General features: G+C 37.3%; 1 protein-coding gene across 4 annotated transcripts in view; it reads left to right on the plus strand.

Moving 5' to 3' along the window:
- Positions 1-7816, plus strand: part of pak1 (p21 protein (Cdc42/Rac)-activated kinase 1) — a 59995-nt gene extending 52179 nt beyond the window's left edge. For all 4 annotated transcript variants that reach the window (XM_052152440.1, XM_052152441.1, XM_052152439.1 and 1 more), the window contains exons 10-15: positions 126-238; positions 1055-1172; positions 1489-1588; positions 3125-3321; positions 3565-3702; positions 6723-7816. In XM_052152440.1, the coding sequence (XP_052008400.1) occupies positions 126-238; positions 1055-1172; positions 1489-1588; positions 3125-3321; positions 3565-3702; positions 6723-6809 (753 nt within the window). In that variant the 3' untranslated portion in view covers positions 6810-7816. The remainder of the gene's footprint in view (positions 1-125; positions 239-1054; positions 1173-1488; positions 1589-3124; positions 3322-3564; positions 3703-6722) is intronic.
- The last annotated feature ends 6853 nt before the right edge of the window (positions 7817-14669 follow it).

A 14669-nucleotide genomic window follows, 5' to 3' on the forward strand; every position in this document is an offset into this window, starting at 1 on the left:
GGATGATCTCCAAGCAATCTTTGGCTTATGTTAATGGACATATGGTTTGAAAAAGGACTAATGGACTCAGAGTCTGATTCATCTTCAACAGTGTCTAAAAACTCTTTTCTGATGTTTTTTCTTAGGTGGCCATCAAACAAATGAATCTTCAGCAGCAGCCCAAGAAAGAGTTGATCATTAATGAGATCTTAGTCATGAGGGAAAACAAAAACCCCAATATCGTCAATTACCTGGACAGGTGGGTTCATGATTTTTTGTTGGGGTGTCAGTGTGAAAACGTCGTTAAGACCGAAACTGTGCACAAGTACAGTGGCAAGAAAAAGTATGTGAACCCGTTGGAATTAGATGGTTTTCTGCACTAATCGGCCATAAAATGTGATTGCAAGTACAGATAAACAATGAGTGTTTATTAAACACATCCCATTAAACATTCACAGTGCTGTGTAAAACACAAGTGAACCCTGGGATGTAATAACTGGTTAAGTCTCCTTTGGCAGGTCTAAGTGTTAGACTTATAAAATGTTCAGGATATTTTGATAAAATTGGGAATACATTTTTCCCTCGATGATGGCAAGCGCTCAATGCCCGAAGCTGCAAAGCAGCCCCAAATCTTGATGCTCCCTCCACCGTACTTCACCATTGATGTCAAAGGTTGATTTGGTGCATTGTTGCATTGCGAAATGTATCAGACCTCAGTTCAAAACACAATGCAAGTACACGTTGCATTCTCTTTCAAGTCAACTACTGTAAAGGCGGACCGTAGATTTTTCTTAATAGTAACATTTTATGCGTGCTATTCCTCCTTGTACCCTCTTTGGGGGATAAACCAGCAACCTTTGTGTTAGAAGTCCAGAGCTTTTGTGGTTATGCTACCATCACCCTCACAATGTAATGCTGAGTCAAAGGTTTGAGTGATGTGTTTCTCCATATCCATGATAACGTTCTCTTTGCACTAATGAAACCAAAGTGCCTCCAATTATCCTGTTGTCACAGTAATGATTCTGCATCACGCTGCAATGTAGCATGTGTTGACTGTGCTTTCTGGTTTCCATAGTTACCTAGTGGGGGACGAGCTCTGGGTGGTTATGGAGTATCTCGCAGGAGGCTCCCTAACAGACGTGGTCACGGAAACGTGTATGGATGAAGCGCAGATAGCTGCAGTCTGTCGAGAAGTGAGTATGGAATTACTCTAACTCTGCCGCACAAATAGTGCACCTCACGTGCATCACAGTCGATTCTGCATGTTTTTTGCACGTTGCATTAATGAAATATTACATTTTTAATTAGACTGAACTATTTTTATTGATACTTTTTGAATGAAAAGGCACATTTCAGCTTTCACATCAGGAGTGTGCCTATTGTAGGATCCCTTTAAATTCAGTCTAGATAGGCAGCTCACTAGGTTTCGTAAATGAGTCAACTTGCGTCATTTTTGCCAGTTTTTTTTACACATCATTGTTTGACTAAACTCACCTCTTATCCAAACAGTGTCTACAAGCCTTGGAGTTTCTGCACTCAAGTCAGGTTATTCACAGAGACATCAAGAGTGATAATATTCTCTTGGGCATGGATGGTTCAGTCAAACTGAGTGAGTGCACCTCCTAATCTAGAATGCTTTTTCCTTAAAATTATATTTAAATCCCTGAGACCTGAGCTTGACTGCTGTGTGTATTTTCCATTCCCTTTTTGATTTGTAATTGGTAGCCCCTAAGAAACTAAGAAAAATGTGGTTTTTTTAAGACCAAATAGTTTTCCTAAAAATGTTATGTCCACATGTGTGAACAGGAGGACACAATTTAGAAATTTTAAATAATACCATGCTATAGAAAGTCTAGATTTTTTTTAAATCAAATTATGAATTATGTTTCCAGGAGTGTTGGTCATTCATGTTTTTCAGACGTTACAGCTGAAATTAGCATAATTAATTCTGATTCAAAGTAATGGCCACCATCATCCATTCACTGCCAACCAAGTTCAAATAAAATAATAAATTCTGAATCTTTTTATTGATTATCATTGTACCATGTCTGCCAAACATGTTGAGTGGTCCAAACATCATCTGCAGCCTGAAACTGAACTTTTGACCAGATGTTAGGAATGAATGCACTTGGCTGCATAGGAAAGTTATAGGATGCTTCCTTGCTCTTTAATTAGGGAATGACTTAAACTCCTGTGTGCTGTCTATCTGCGCTGGACTCAGAACAGTTCGAAATGCACATTATTTTCACCCTAACTCCGTAAACAGCCTCTGAAAGCACCATTTTCCAGCTTTTGGATGCATCCATTGATTCTCAATGTGATAATGCACAGTGAATATATGATATTTTAAGGAAAATAACCCTATAGTCCACGTACATGATCATTGTGTTTAACAGCGTGCCGTTTTGCGGTAAATACATTTTAAAAATGGCATATTGTATGAAACAAGAGAAACTAATCTTTTGACTCAAACAGGTTTTAATAAAAAAACTTAAGGTTTCTTACCAGATGTAATTTTGTTGCCATTTCTCCTAAGGACAAACTCAGCTGAGATCGGTGACATGTTGTTTTGTTATATGTCATATGTGCATCGAAAGTTTAACCCTTTACTCACAGCCAAGAGTCTCCTGAACTCTGAGATCAGTCGGTAAACATGAAATTAAATAATGCATAGCCTACAGCGAAGCCAAAACGTAATGTCCACGCATGTGGGCGTGGGGTCTTAGGAGGTTAAGTATTTGGTCCATTGACATATAAGGTTGTCTAGAGTGATAAAAAGGATAAATCTTTTAACAAATCACCCGGGACGGAGAGGTTTGGCGACCTTGGTGTGCACACATGTTAAGTATGACATTTGTACAGAGATGATTTCAGCTCTAAAGAACTAAATTGTGCCAAAAAATGACTAAAACTAGGGTGGGTTGGCCAATGGGGTAGCTCCGCCACTGAAAGGCTTCTCTTTAGTGAAGGGTGTCCAATTTATAATTGTGATTTTTTTTTTTCCTTTTCACCAGTAGAGGGAGTAAGAATCCAGATTTTGTCCAATGTAGCCATCTAATCTGAACACTTTTTCTTTATGTTTCATGAACTGATAGTATCACACCAAGACTTGGTCCAAACAACTATCTCTCTCTGTCTGTCTCAGCTGATTTCGGCTTCTGCGCTCAGATCACTCCTGAACAGAGCAAGCGGAGCACCATGGTGGGGACGCCCTACTGGATGGCGCCGGAGGTTGTGACCCGCAAAGCATATGGACCCAAAGTGGACATCTGGTCCCTGGGAATCATGGCTATTGAGATGATAGAGGGCGAGCCACCGTACCTCAATGAAAACCCTCTGAGGGTGAGAATAGCGATCGTTTGAGCTGAATTCCCCCACTACAAAAAAGTACTATGGTGGTACCATGTTACTAAGGCAAAACGATGAAACCTTGGCTTTACAAACAGTGCCATGGTGCAATGTTTGTGTTTAATGAGAACACTGTAGTACCTTGATTTGCAGTAAGGCTATGGTCCTAATCAAGTATTTACATGGCAGTGCTGCAGATGTTTTGATATTTATGTGACCTTTAACCCTGCTTTTCAGGCTCTGTATCTCATTGCCACCAATGGAACGCCAGAGCTGCAGAATCCTGAGAAACTTTCCTCTGTGTTCCGAGACTTCTTAAATCAGTGTCTTGAGATGGATGTGGAGAAGAGAGGCTCAGCCAAAGTGCTTTTACAGGTTTGTGTGTGCATGCACAAATGCACAAGTGTTTTTTCCTGTTCATATTAAGTTACATTTTGAATATTTCAAGGTTAGAAAATATGTCTGTTACTGTACCGGTGTACCAGCATTTTTAAAATGTTGACATTGACCTTGAATGTTGTATATGAGTGAATTATGACTAGAAACACTACTGTAAAAGTCAATGATTTTAAAATGGGTTATTCCATGTGAAATCAACCAAATTTCAGAAATGGTCCTGTCTGACATTATTTATTTATTTATTTATTAAAAACAGTTTGATTCTGAAGATAAACATAAATGATGATGAAAGCCAATAAAATAAATGCCATGGATCAAGATTAACTGACTAATCCATTATGCAATGTTTGTCTATGATTTTGCAGCAAAATTAAGTGTAAAAAAAGTAATTATTATTCTAAGTTTTTTTTTAACTCTGAGTATATTACTAAAAGCAGTTGCCTTCAGCACCCCTTGCATAATATCCCAATGGTGTGGGTCCAATAATTGGGGGGGGGGTGGGGGGGAGTGCTAGATGCTCATTACTTTTTAAAACAATGTTTACACTCTTAATGAATGTTAGTAAAATTTACATTTTTAGAGAACTGAAAATAAAAATACAATGTTTTGAGATGTAGTTTATATTCTCACGAATTATATTAGATGTTCAGGTAATTTCACATGAAACTATTGAACTTCAGATCTGTTCAGCCATAATAGCATCTGTTTCTCCATCTCTCTCTTGTATCAACCCACACCCACCTAAATGATTTAGGAAAGTTCAGTCTGCTGGTTTGGAATGAGTGTTGCAAGAACTTTCTAGAAAAAGCCCCAAGAGCTGAAAGTATGTGAGCGTCAGTATTGGGGTTGTGTAACATATTATATGATTCAAGTATACATTACAAGATGGGGGATGAGAGAGCTGTGTAAAAAGCTTGAAAAGCGTCTGAAAATCTCAGATATCGGATAGTGAGTGGGAGCAGAAATGAAAAGGATTTCATACAGTTGAGAACTTCAATTCACAGCTCAGTCTCTTTGGTTCATGCTAAACTTACTAGTCCTCAAATGACCCTTAAAATGCTTATAAATCTTGGAAAACTTTGAGTTAAATAGGTGACAGGTTTTAGGACAGGTTTAGAAATGTCCCAAGCCCAGATTTATATAATGTCCTAAGCCTGTATTTACTGTAAATGTCTTTAATTCAAGACAACATGAAATCAGAATTGGAGTTTTGTGGCTTTTAGACTTTAGTTGATATAAAATGTGCTTTATTTCTCTTCTAGGGAAACTGACCAAAAACTCATCTTCTACCCTTGGGCATATTCAAATTTTTGTCAAATACAGTACAATCTAGAATGAGAATGTAAATTATAAATGCCTCCTGCCGAGCAAACAGTAGCAAATTGTGGTTTATCTGAGTGCAATTGGTTTTGTCATCTCTCAAAAACATCCTCTGATGTTTTGGTCCCTAGATCATTTTTAGGTCCCTCCTCCAATTTAAGTGTATTTGATTTGTTTGCTTGTTTTATTGACCACCAGGCAAAACTCATTAGTCCAATTGCTTACAAAAACAATGGCACACCCAAGTCAGAAGATTTGAGTTGTCATTCATGTCCGTAGCACAGATGGTGCAGGACAAGTTTAATATTTGTGGTTTGATCAAATCCCTAAACCTTAGGCCAGAAATATACTTTGCTCAAGTATTTGTATGCAAATACGATCTCTTCGTCAACCCATTGCTAACATGTGGTCCAATTAAACAGGAATAACGTGCATTCTTGAGTTGCTGTGGTGGTAACAGGTGTCAATACTAAAGGGGGCGATAAAGTTACCTTCAAAAGTCTGAGTAATTAAACTGGATTTGTTGTTGCTTAAAATATATTGACTTAACCTTGCTTGCAGAGTGAAATGCTCCTCAAACTTCATGAGAAAACTCACCAGAGAAGAGGAGCTTCATACTAATTGTCAATAAATGGAGACGATGTAGTCTGTGGCTACTCACCCTAGAAGTGGCCGTCCAGCCAATATGACTCAAAGGGCACACCGCAGAATGCTCTTTGAGATACAAAAAAACCCCCTAGAGTGACAGCTAAAGACTTGAAGGAATCATTAGAACTGGTTAACATCTCTGTTCATGAGTCTACTATACGAAAATCATTAAACAGGCATGGTGTCCATGGCAGGACACCACGAAGGAAGTCGCTGCTTTCCAACAAATACACTGCTGTGTGCCTGAATTTGATCACCTTGACACTCCACCATGCTACTGGGAAAATGTTTTGTGGACTGATGAAACTAAGGTTGAACTGTTGGGAAGAACACGCAGCACTATGTATGATGTTCTACTTTGTTGTTTCGGGGCCTGGGTTGCTTGCCATCATCAAAGGAAAAATGTATTTCCAAGTTTAACAAGATATCCTACAGGGTAATGTCAGGGTTGCTGTGTGCCTGCTGAAGCTCAGTAGATGTTGGGTGATCCAGCAGGACAATGACCCTAAACATAGAAGTAAATCCACTACAAAACGGCTTCAAAAAAAGAAAATCATCTTGTTGGTGTGGCTGAGTCAGAGCTGTAACCCAACAGAGATGCTGTGGAATGAACTCAAGAGAGCCATTACACCAGAACTGGCTGAACTGAAGTAGTTCTGTAAGGACGAATGGTCTAAAATTCCTTCTGAATGTTGTACAGGTCTAATCCGCAGCTACCGGAAACACTTGGTTGATATCATGAAAACATGAAAGATTATAAATGTTTGTTTGTTGTTAGCTGAAGCACATTGTGTTTATCTACACTTGTGACTTTGATGAAGATGAGATCACATTTTAAGACCAATTAATGCAGAAAACCAGCTAATTTTAAAGGGTTCACATACTTTTTCTTGCTCTGTATTTTGGAACGCAGCAACGCACAAAATCGAGCTTGTGTAGAATTTGTTTCAGCAAAAGTAATAATAATGCTTGCCTTAGAAAACACTACTAATGAACTACCTGTAACAACATCTATCATCTTTCTGCAGCACCAGTTTCTAAAAGTGGCGAAGCCTTTGTCCAGTCTCACGCCACTGATCGTAGCAGCTAAAGAGGCGGCAAAGAACAACCGCTAGCCTCCTAGGAGGACCACGGCCTCAACTCTCCTCTGTCCCACCCCCTAGAGTGCACGAACATCTGTCTCTTGTGGGTGAGGTCTCACCCAACCCTTACCATCTAGTTCTACTATTAGGGTCAGAGGGGTGTCTGCGGTCACCATTGAGGTCAGCAAAGAGCCTCTGAATGATGACATCACTGGAATTTAAGTACTTATGGGTCCCAGTGTGTCAGACCCACAGGATCATGGGGTGCTTGCCCCTCTATTTCACCGGCGAGAGTGGACCATCCAATCGCTGACTCTTTCTGGGTCTTTCTGTCTGTTTTTTTTATGTTGTATTTCATTGCCTATGTGTTTAATGCCAGTTGGATGGTGAAAACATTGCATTTTCATGTCTGCTATTGAAAGTGGTTTTGTTTTGGGCTTTAAGATGTATTGTTTGTGAGTGAGTGAGAGAAAGAGTGTGTGTATGTGTGTTTGTGTTGGGCCATTAGATTGATTGGCCAACTGCAATCTCATTGAACAAAAAGCCACAAAAAGGAGAATAAATCAGGTACGTAGCGGTACACTTTTTTGATATTGAAAAATAAGGATCTGTAAAAGACTGTTGATGATACACTAGATAAAGGTACTTTGAAGGATGCCTATGCATGAAGAGGCAGAACATGTGTAGATAATAAAAAGTTCCATTCTGTCCCATTATTTGCAGTACAATGATTTCCATTATCAAAAAGAAGAACCTAATGAATTTAAAGGAGCTTTAATCAAAGTTCTTTTTATGCTCCATTAATGTACCCTTTGGCCTTAAACTGTGACAGGAATAGTACGATGATACGAGAATGGCACAAACCACAGAGATGCAATTTGTCTTTATTTTGATTTGTTAAGTGGACTGATGGGATTTATTGAGAAGATCTTTCCTGTAAGCAATCGTAATCTGTCTATGCGAGCCATAAATTGTTTATAAGGCCTTTTGTGAATTGAAATTCTTAATTGAAACGGGACAAATAAACTTCAGAATTTGTCACAGTGTCAAGATTATATTTTATAACGGATGTATGTTTCAGTTTGTGATATGTGTTTGTACTCTGTTCACTGTTTACATTTTTTTTTATAGAAATGCTTCAGGTTCAATGCATGTTAAGTACAGTCGATAGCATTTATGGCACGAAGTTTATAAGCACAAAAATATTTTTGACATGTCCCTTAATTGATTAAAAAAAAAGAAACAAAAATTCTGGCTAAGTAAGCCACTTACAGTAGAAGTGAATGGGGCTGGTCCATAAACGTTAAAATACACTGTTTCAAAAGTATTGCCAAAATTATACGTGTTAACATGATTTTAGTGTGAGAAAATTGTTTATTTACCTTATAAGTGTAAAATTATAACCAGTATTTGTGGCCATGATGACACAACACCACACTAAAATCATGTTAACGCATAAAATGTCTACGTCTTGTGGCTATACATTTTTGAAAATGTTAATTTAAATTTTAATTGACTGGCCTTTTTACTTCCATTGTAAGTGCCTTACTGTAACCGCAGGTTTTACCTTTGGGCTGGGTGACCAGTTGAAAATATTTTTTTGTGGTAATCAACAACATGCTACAAATACTATCGATTGAGCTTAATTTGTTTTGAATCAAGAACATTCCTTTAACTCAAAAGATGAGGTAAAAATACTGTATCTTTTAAACTCCTAGCTTTACCTCGTGCTACTTTTTCCCTATACAATGACAAATATACAGGGGCTGTCTAGCTCCAATAGGGGGAAAAAAAGAAAAGAAAAGAAAAAAGCTTTATTCCAAGTCTTCTGAAGATATTCTATGAATAATTAAGTGAGAAACCGACTTAAATTAAATTTAATATTTGCAGAAAATCATCCCCTCCACTGTAGCTGTCAAATCTCATTCCCACTTGCATGTATTCAAACTTTCTACATCAAAATGCATCATGCCAGGTTTCAAAGACACTGAAAGCTGTCGCTTCTCATGCGTCTCCGTTTATTTTTGAAGCTTAAAGTGCAATGTGTAATATATTTACTGTACTTAAAGCATAAAATTATCATAATATGTCATCAGAGATTTAGGAAACATGCTAAGTTGAAATACTGGCTTCTCCGAAAACAATGCCACATGCCAGTGTATGCTACTTTGAAATGTCGTTCCAGGCCGGAATTTCTGTTTGTGTTTTGGCCTGTGTGATCCAACCCACCACCCATTTCAACACCTCGGATTGCCAGATTTGAAACAAGTTAGTGGGCAAACACAGCGTGCTGCAGCCATGGAAGCCAGCAATACATCTAGCTAACATTGACAGAGTTATTTAAAATCCATATGAGCTGGTTTATAATTTGCAAACAATAAAAACATTGCAAACGTATACATTAGCTGATCAAATTACAATGTAAGGCTCGTCGCTTGTCATTGTCAGTTTGTTCATTCCTGTTGCGTGTTTTCCACCTGGCAACATGAATGAGCTCCGAGTCAACTCCTGGGGAGACAACTCTCTCCAATATTTTGAAATTGGACTGCAGTACCCATTTTAAACGCTTGATGTCAATGTTACATACCTTTAACATTAGTTGGTCACTGTATGCCTTTTATTGTAAAAAAAAAAAGATGGCATCAGCATTCTTCAAAATTACTTGTATTGTGTTCAATAGAACAAAATCATACAGATTTGGAACGACATGAGGGTGGTGAGTAAATGATGAATTTTTATTAATTAGTTAATTCCCCATTCATTTCAGTAAGTGGTTAAATTTAGCTTAAAGCAACAGCGGTGACCCCACCCACTGTTATAAAACACATAATTGTAATGACGGTTGTCATTACAACCACTATGAAAAAGCTTTAGTGCAGGGGTAGGGAACCTTTTTTCCATTAAGGGACATTTGAGTATTTACGAAATAATTTGCGGGCCATACAAGTGCTTGCAATTTCTGATTGTGGGTTGAAATTAATGTACGTATTCTGTTACATGCTCACACACCAAAAACACTAAAAGGTCTGTTTATTATACAATATTTGTGTTGTTATCATTTAAAATGATTTTTAAACATTATTTGAAAGGAATTGTTTCTTTCAGGTTAATTGAATCAAGGCCATTTTTTGCTTTTCAAATAATTTCTCAAATGGCCTCGTGGGCCGGGTAAAATGGTCTTGCGGGCCTTATACGGCCTAACGTTCCCCACCCCTGCTTTAGTGTTTGAACACAATGTTTGTTCCAGTGTTGGCACCTCATGACAGATTAGCTGTCATGTTCCTTTTAGTAGTATTTAAGATATTAAAGGATTTGTTCACCCAAAAATAAAAATTCAGTTATTGTTTACTCACCCCTATGTTGTTATAATGACTATATGCTATATGACTTTCTTTCATTTTCTAAACATAAAGGGGAGAAATTGTGAAAAATAATATGCAATATAGAAGTTTATGGTGACCACCTCTTCAAGCTTCAAAAGAATGCAGAAGTGTAATTTAGAAGTCTACTTCACTAAACATATCTGAAGAGTTTGTAGTTGAAGAATTGATGCATTTCTATGCCCATCCTTATTTTATTTTAAAATCGCGTATTCGGAAATCAAACAGAAACAAAGAGTAGGCTACAGACAGCCACAGTCACAACGTGTCCTACCCTGACGGCAAACAACATGCGATAAAATTAATATTTTCTATGGTAATCAGAGCCTTTGTCCGAACCAGCAGTGATGAGCGATGGTACATTCTATCAATCACTCTGTCCACTATGAACTGGCATTGGTCCAAAACAAATTTAAATAAGGCTCTGCATAGAAATGCATAGATTATTCGACTACAAACTCTTCACACATGTTTTGTAAGTTCTGTTCTCTGTTTTGTGTGCTGCTGTGTTGTGTACTGTTTTCGCTATTGCTGTGGAGGACCTGTTTTTAGATAAACAAAATGAGTTTTGCTAGAACGTCCCAATGTCACGAGTGGGCTGGGTGAACTGTTGCTCTTGTGCCCTATCATGAACGGGCACAGGAGACTCAATAACTGAATTTAAATTTTTCGAAACAAACTACTCCTTAAATGTTTACCAAAAACATGATCTTTAATCCAAATATTTTGAATATGATCATTGGAGGAAACTCTACACCATTTATATGAGATGTTTTCTTTTTATAGCCTGTCTGTGAGGAACTCTTATTGTAATCAATTGTAATGCAGTGCAACAGCATTACCTATCTGTTAAACAACATTACAACACAGAAAATACTCCAAAGATGAAGCAAGTCATTCTATCGTCGCATTATTCAGAGGTATGTGAATTATTAAAAATATTTATACAATAATCCCAGATGGCACACGTACGTCTCTGAGATGCCTGTTTTAGATCTTTTAATCTGGAAAGCATCGCAATCTAAGTAACATCTGCTAAACATCTTCAAAATATCAGATTTACAAACGTTCTAATTTATAAACATCTCAAAGACATCTGCTGACTGTCTTACTGACATCCGAGAGGAAATGTCTTATAGATGTATTGCAGATGAGCAAACAAGCTAAAAAAATCTGCCTTCTAAATGTAAACACATTTATCAAATAGACATCTGGGTGTTGTACGTGTGCAACCAGTGATCTGATGCTCCTAATTTTGGGTCTGTGAAATGGATTTTGGGTTGTGTGTATCAACGATACACTTAACAATCAATGCTCTTGTTAAGGATAATTCTTAGATATGCAACATAGCGGATTGGTTATTTGTTATGTCATTTTGCAGCCACTTTTCATCCAAAATAATTTACGTTACATACTAAAAAGTCAATCCTTGGGCAGTATTCAGGGATTACTTTTACTGTTCTGCAGAGCTCTGCAAAAAGTCTATGGGGAAATTTTTCTATGGGGAAACTTGGGCAAGTTTTTTTAATCATCTGTCAAGTAAAGACTAATGAGTAATGACTGTGAGTGTTTTTGCAAAGGAGGGGATGTAACTTCCCCCGTCGATTCTCTCTGCTCTTCCTGTCGGTACAATAATTTTCAGGGTGCCAGAAGTCCTGCTGAGTTGGCATATAATGGGCTAGAAATCTGCCAATGCTAGACATATATTAGTAAGATATATATAGCAAGATTCCAGTACATAAGAATAGATAAAGTGAAAGAATAAGCAACTACAGTTTATTGTGTGTAATTGTTTTTAAACGATTGGGAATGGAATAATGACTCAATTCAACAAGTAAAAAATCTGGATGCTGAAAGTAACATTAGGCTGTGAAGTAATATTCTCTCTGTAAGAATTGTACACTTTGCAATGACGAAGATAAAATGTATTTGCTAAATGGCAGGTAGTAATACAGTAATAACTAAAGAGCAATAAAAAAGATCTGATGTTTATCAGTGCAGAATAAGTTCTGAATAAGAAAATCTTCTGAATAAAAAATAAGTGGAACACTGGTGACCAGGATGTTTACCTGTGGTTGCTTAATTGTTACTAACTGGCCAGAGTCAAATCTAACCCATCATTCAAATCCAAATTTGCCCATTTTGTTTCATCCACCATGTGAAAATCTCTTCAAGTCACACAGTTTGAGGTCTGTTGCAAAAAGAGTACAGATTTAGTTACATGGTTAGCTACAGTATGCATTAAATACAGTGAAGAAAGATTTTACTCATCATTTTAAACACTAATCTGATCTTTTTTACATAGTGATGCTTATAGTCTAAGAGTATGATTTTTATTTACATAACACAAAAACATCTTATAGCCCACACAGTTTCAGAGCAAAGCTGAACAAGGTTGTGTAACTGTTGTAATGTGGCAAACCTCATATACATGTTTATGTATATTCCCTGAAATGCATCACAGTCATTTCAAAAAAGAGAAAGGCAACATACTCTAGTTTAATGGATGAAATTAACGTAAGTTAATGCATGCTTGCTTTTTGCATTTATCCAACAAGAGCACTTGAAACATTCGGGATGCTGAGCTTTGAGCTGAGCACAAGACAAGGTTTATGAAAGAATATTAATCTGTCCCTGAAAGCCAGTTCTCACATTTATTTTTGTGATTAACATTTTTATTGATTCCCACTGAACAGACGAAAAACAAAACATATTTACATGGACTCAACATTTAATCCCCACCACAACCCCTCCCAATCCTCAACCCCACCACGACACCCAACAAACACTCCTGTGGTCACATGAGCATATTCACACAGAAAAATAAAAATATATATATATATATATATATATATATATATATATATATATATATATATATATATATATATATATATATATATATATATATAATCACACACATCTACATCTAAACCTCTCCACTACCTCTCCCCGAGTGCCCTCCAAGAATGCCAGCCAATTGACCCATTTACCAACAAACAAATTCAAATTACCCAGTCTACTAAATACCATTTCATCATGTGCTGCCACCCTCCTGAGCTCCATGCTCCACTCCTGAAATGGGGACGCTCCAGCCGACTTCCATCCCCTCAACAATCTGTCTGGCAAACATCACACTGGTCAGGACTCAGTTCTTCATGTTTTTATTCCCCACATCGATGACCACCTCATCGCCCAAAACACAGAATCTGGGGCAAAACGAAATCTGAGTGTCCAACACATCACACACAACACTCTGAGCCTTCATCCAAAACCCCTGGATCTCATCACACCACCAAAAAACATGGGCCGGATCTCCATCCTCCGAATGGCATCACCAGCAGGTGGGTGTTTTTAAGACCGAGCCTGTACAATCTAGAGGGGTTTCAATAGAATCGATGGATAATCTTGAATTGCATAAGGTGAGCCCTTGCATCTCTAGATGCAGACTTGAAGTTTTTTTTTTATCCTTACCCACACTCCTTTCTCCAATACCAAGTTTAATTCTTTCTACCATATGTTCTTGATAGAAGTTAAAGCTCCATCCCCCAGACTCTGAATTAGCAGGGAGTAATACACTAATGCCTCATGACCGTTTTCAAAAGCAGTCATTACCACTCCCAGAGTATCTGCTGCTTTTGGGGGGGGTGTATGTATGCTACTCCCAAAAATAGAACAGAGCAGGTGGCGCAGCTGTAAATTCCTAAAAAAAAATGAGATCTAGGAATCCCAAAATGTTGAACCAAATCTTCAAAAGATCTCAACACTCAGTTCTCATATAGGTCACAGAGCGTAGAGTTATCACATTTATTATAAATAACACTCACAAATTAATTTAAAGTAATTTCGGATCTGTCTCTGAGATCATATAGTTTTATGTCATGGTGTATCTAATGGAGTGGTGGTGGCGTAGTGGTCTAAAGCACATAACTGTTAATCAGAAGGTCGCTGGTACCCACAGCCACCACCATTGTGTCCTTGGGCAAGGCAATTAACTCCAGGTTGTTCCGGGGGGATTGTCCCTGTAATAAGTGCACTGTAAGTCGCTTTGGATAAAAGTGTCTGCCAAATGCATAAATGTAAATGTATCTTAAAGAAGACCTACTTTTCACCAAATAATACAATTCCTATGTTATTTTATAATGATATACTGTGGCTGTTTGCAGGCACCAACAGATTTTACATTTGATTTATTTCTGTGAAATATATATATACATTTTTAAAGGTGGCTGAAGAATCCAAATACTCTTTGTTGCTATTGTATTATATTTGTATTGTATTATATGCTGTCATATTATATTATATCTTATTGTATTCCATCATATTATATTGTATTATAGCATATATCATATATTATTTTATACTTTACAATAAGTTCTATTTGTTAACAATAGTAAATGCATTAGGTATCATGATCAATAACACTATTTTTAACAGCATTTCTTAATCTGGGTTCATGTTTATTTATAAAAACACATTTGTTTAGTGTTTTTTCATGCTAGTTAATAATGCA

Source organism: Xyrauchen texanus, chromosome 21, assembly GCF_025860055.1.
Source record: "Xyrauchen texanus isolate HMW12.3.18 chromosome 21, RBS_HiC_50CHRs, whole genome shotgun sequence".
In the NCBI taxonomy this organism is placed as follows: Eukaryota; Metazoa; Chordata; class Actinopteri; order Cypriniformes; family Catostomidae; genus Xyrauchen; species Xyrauchen texanus.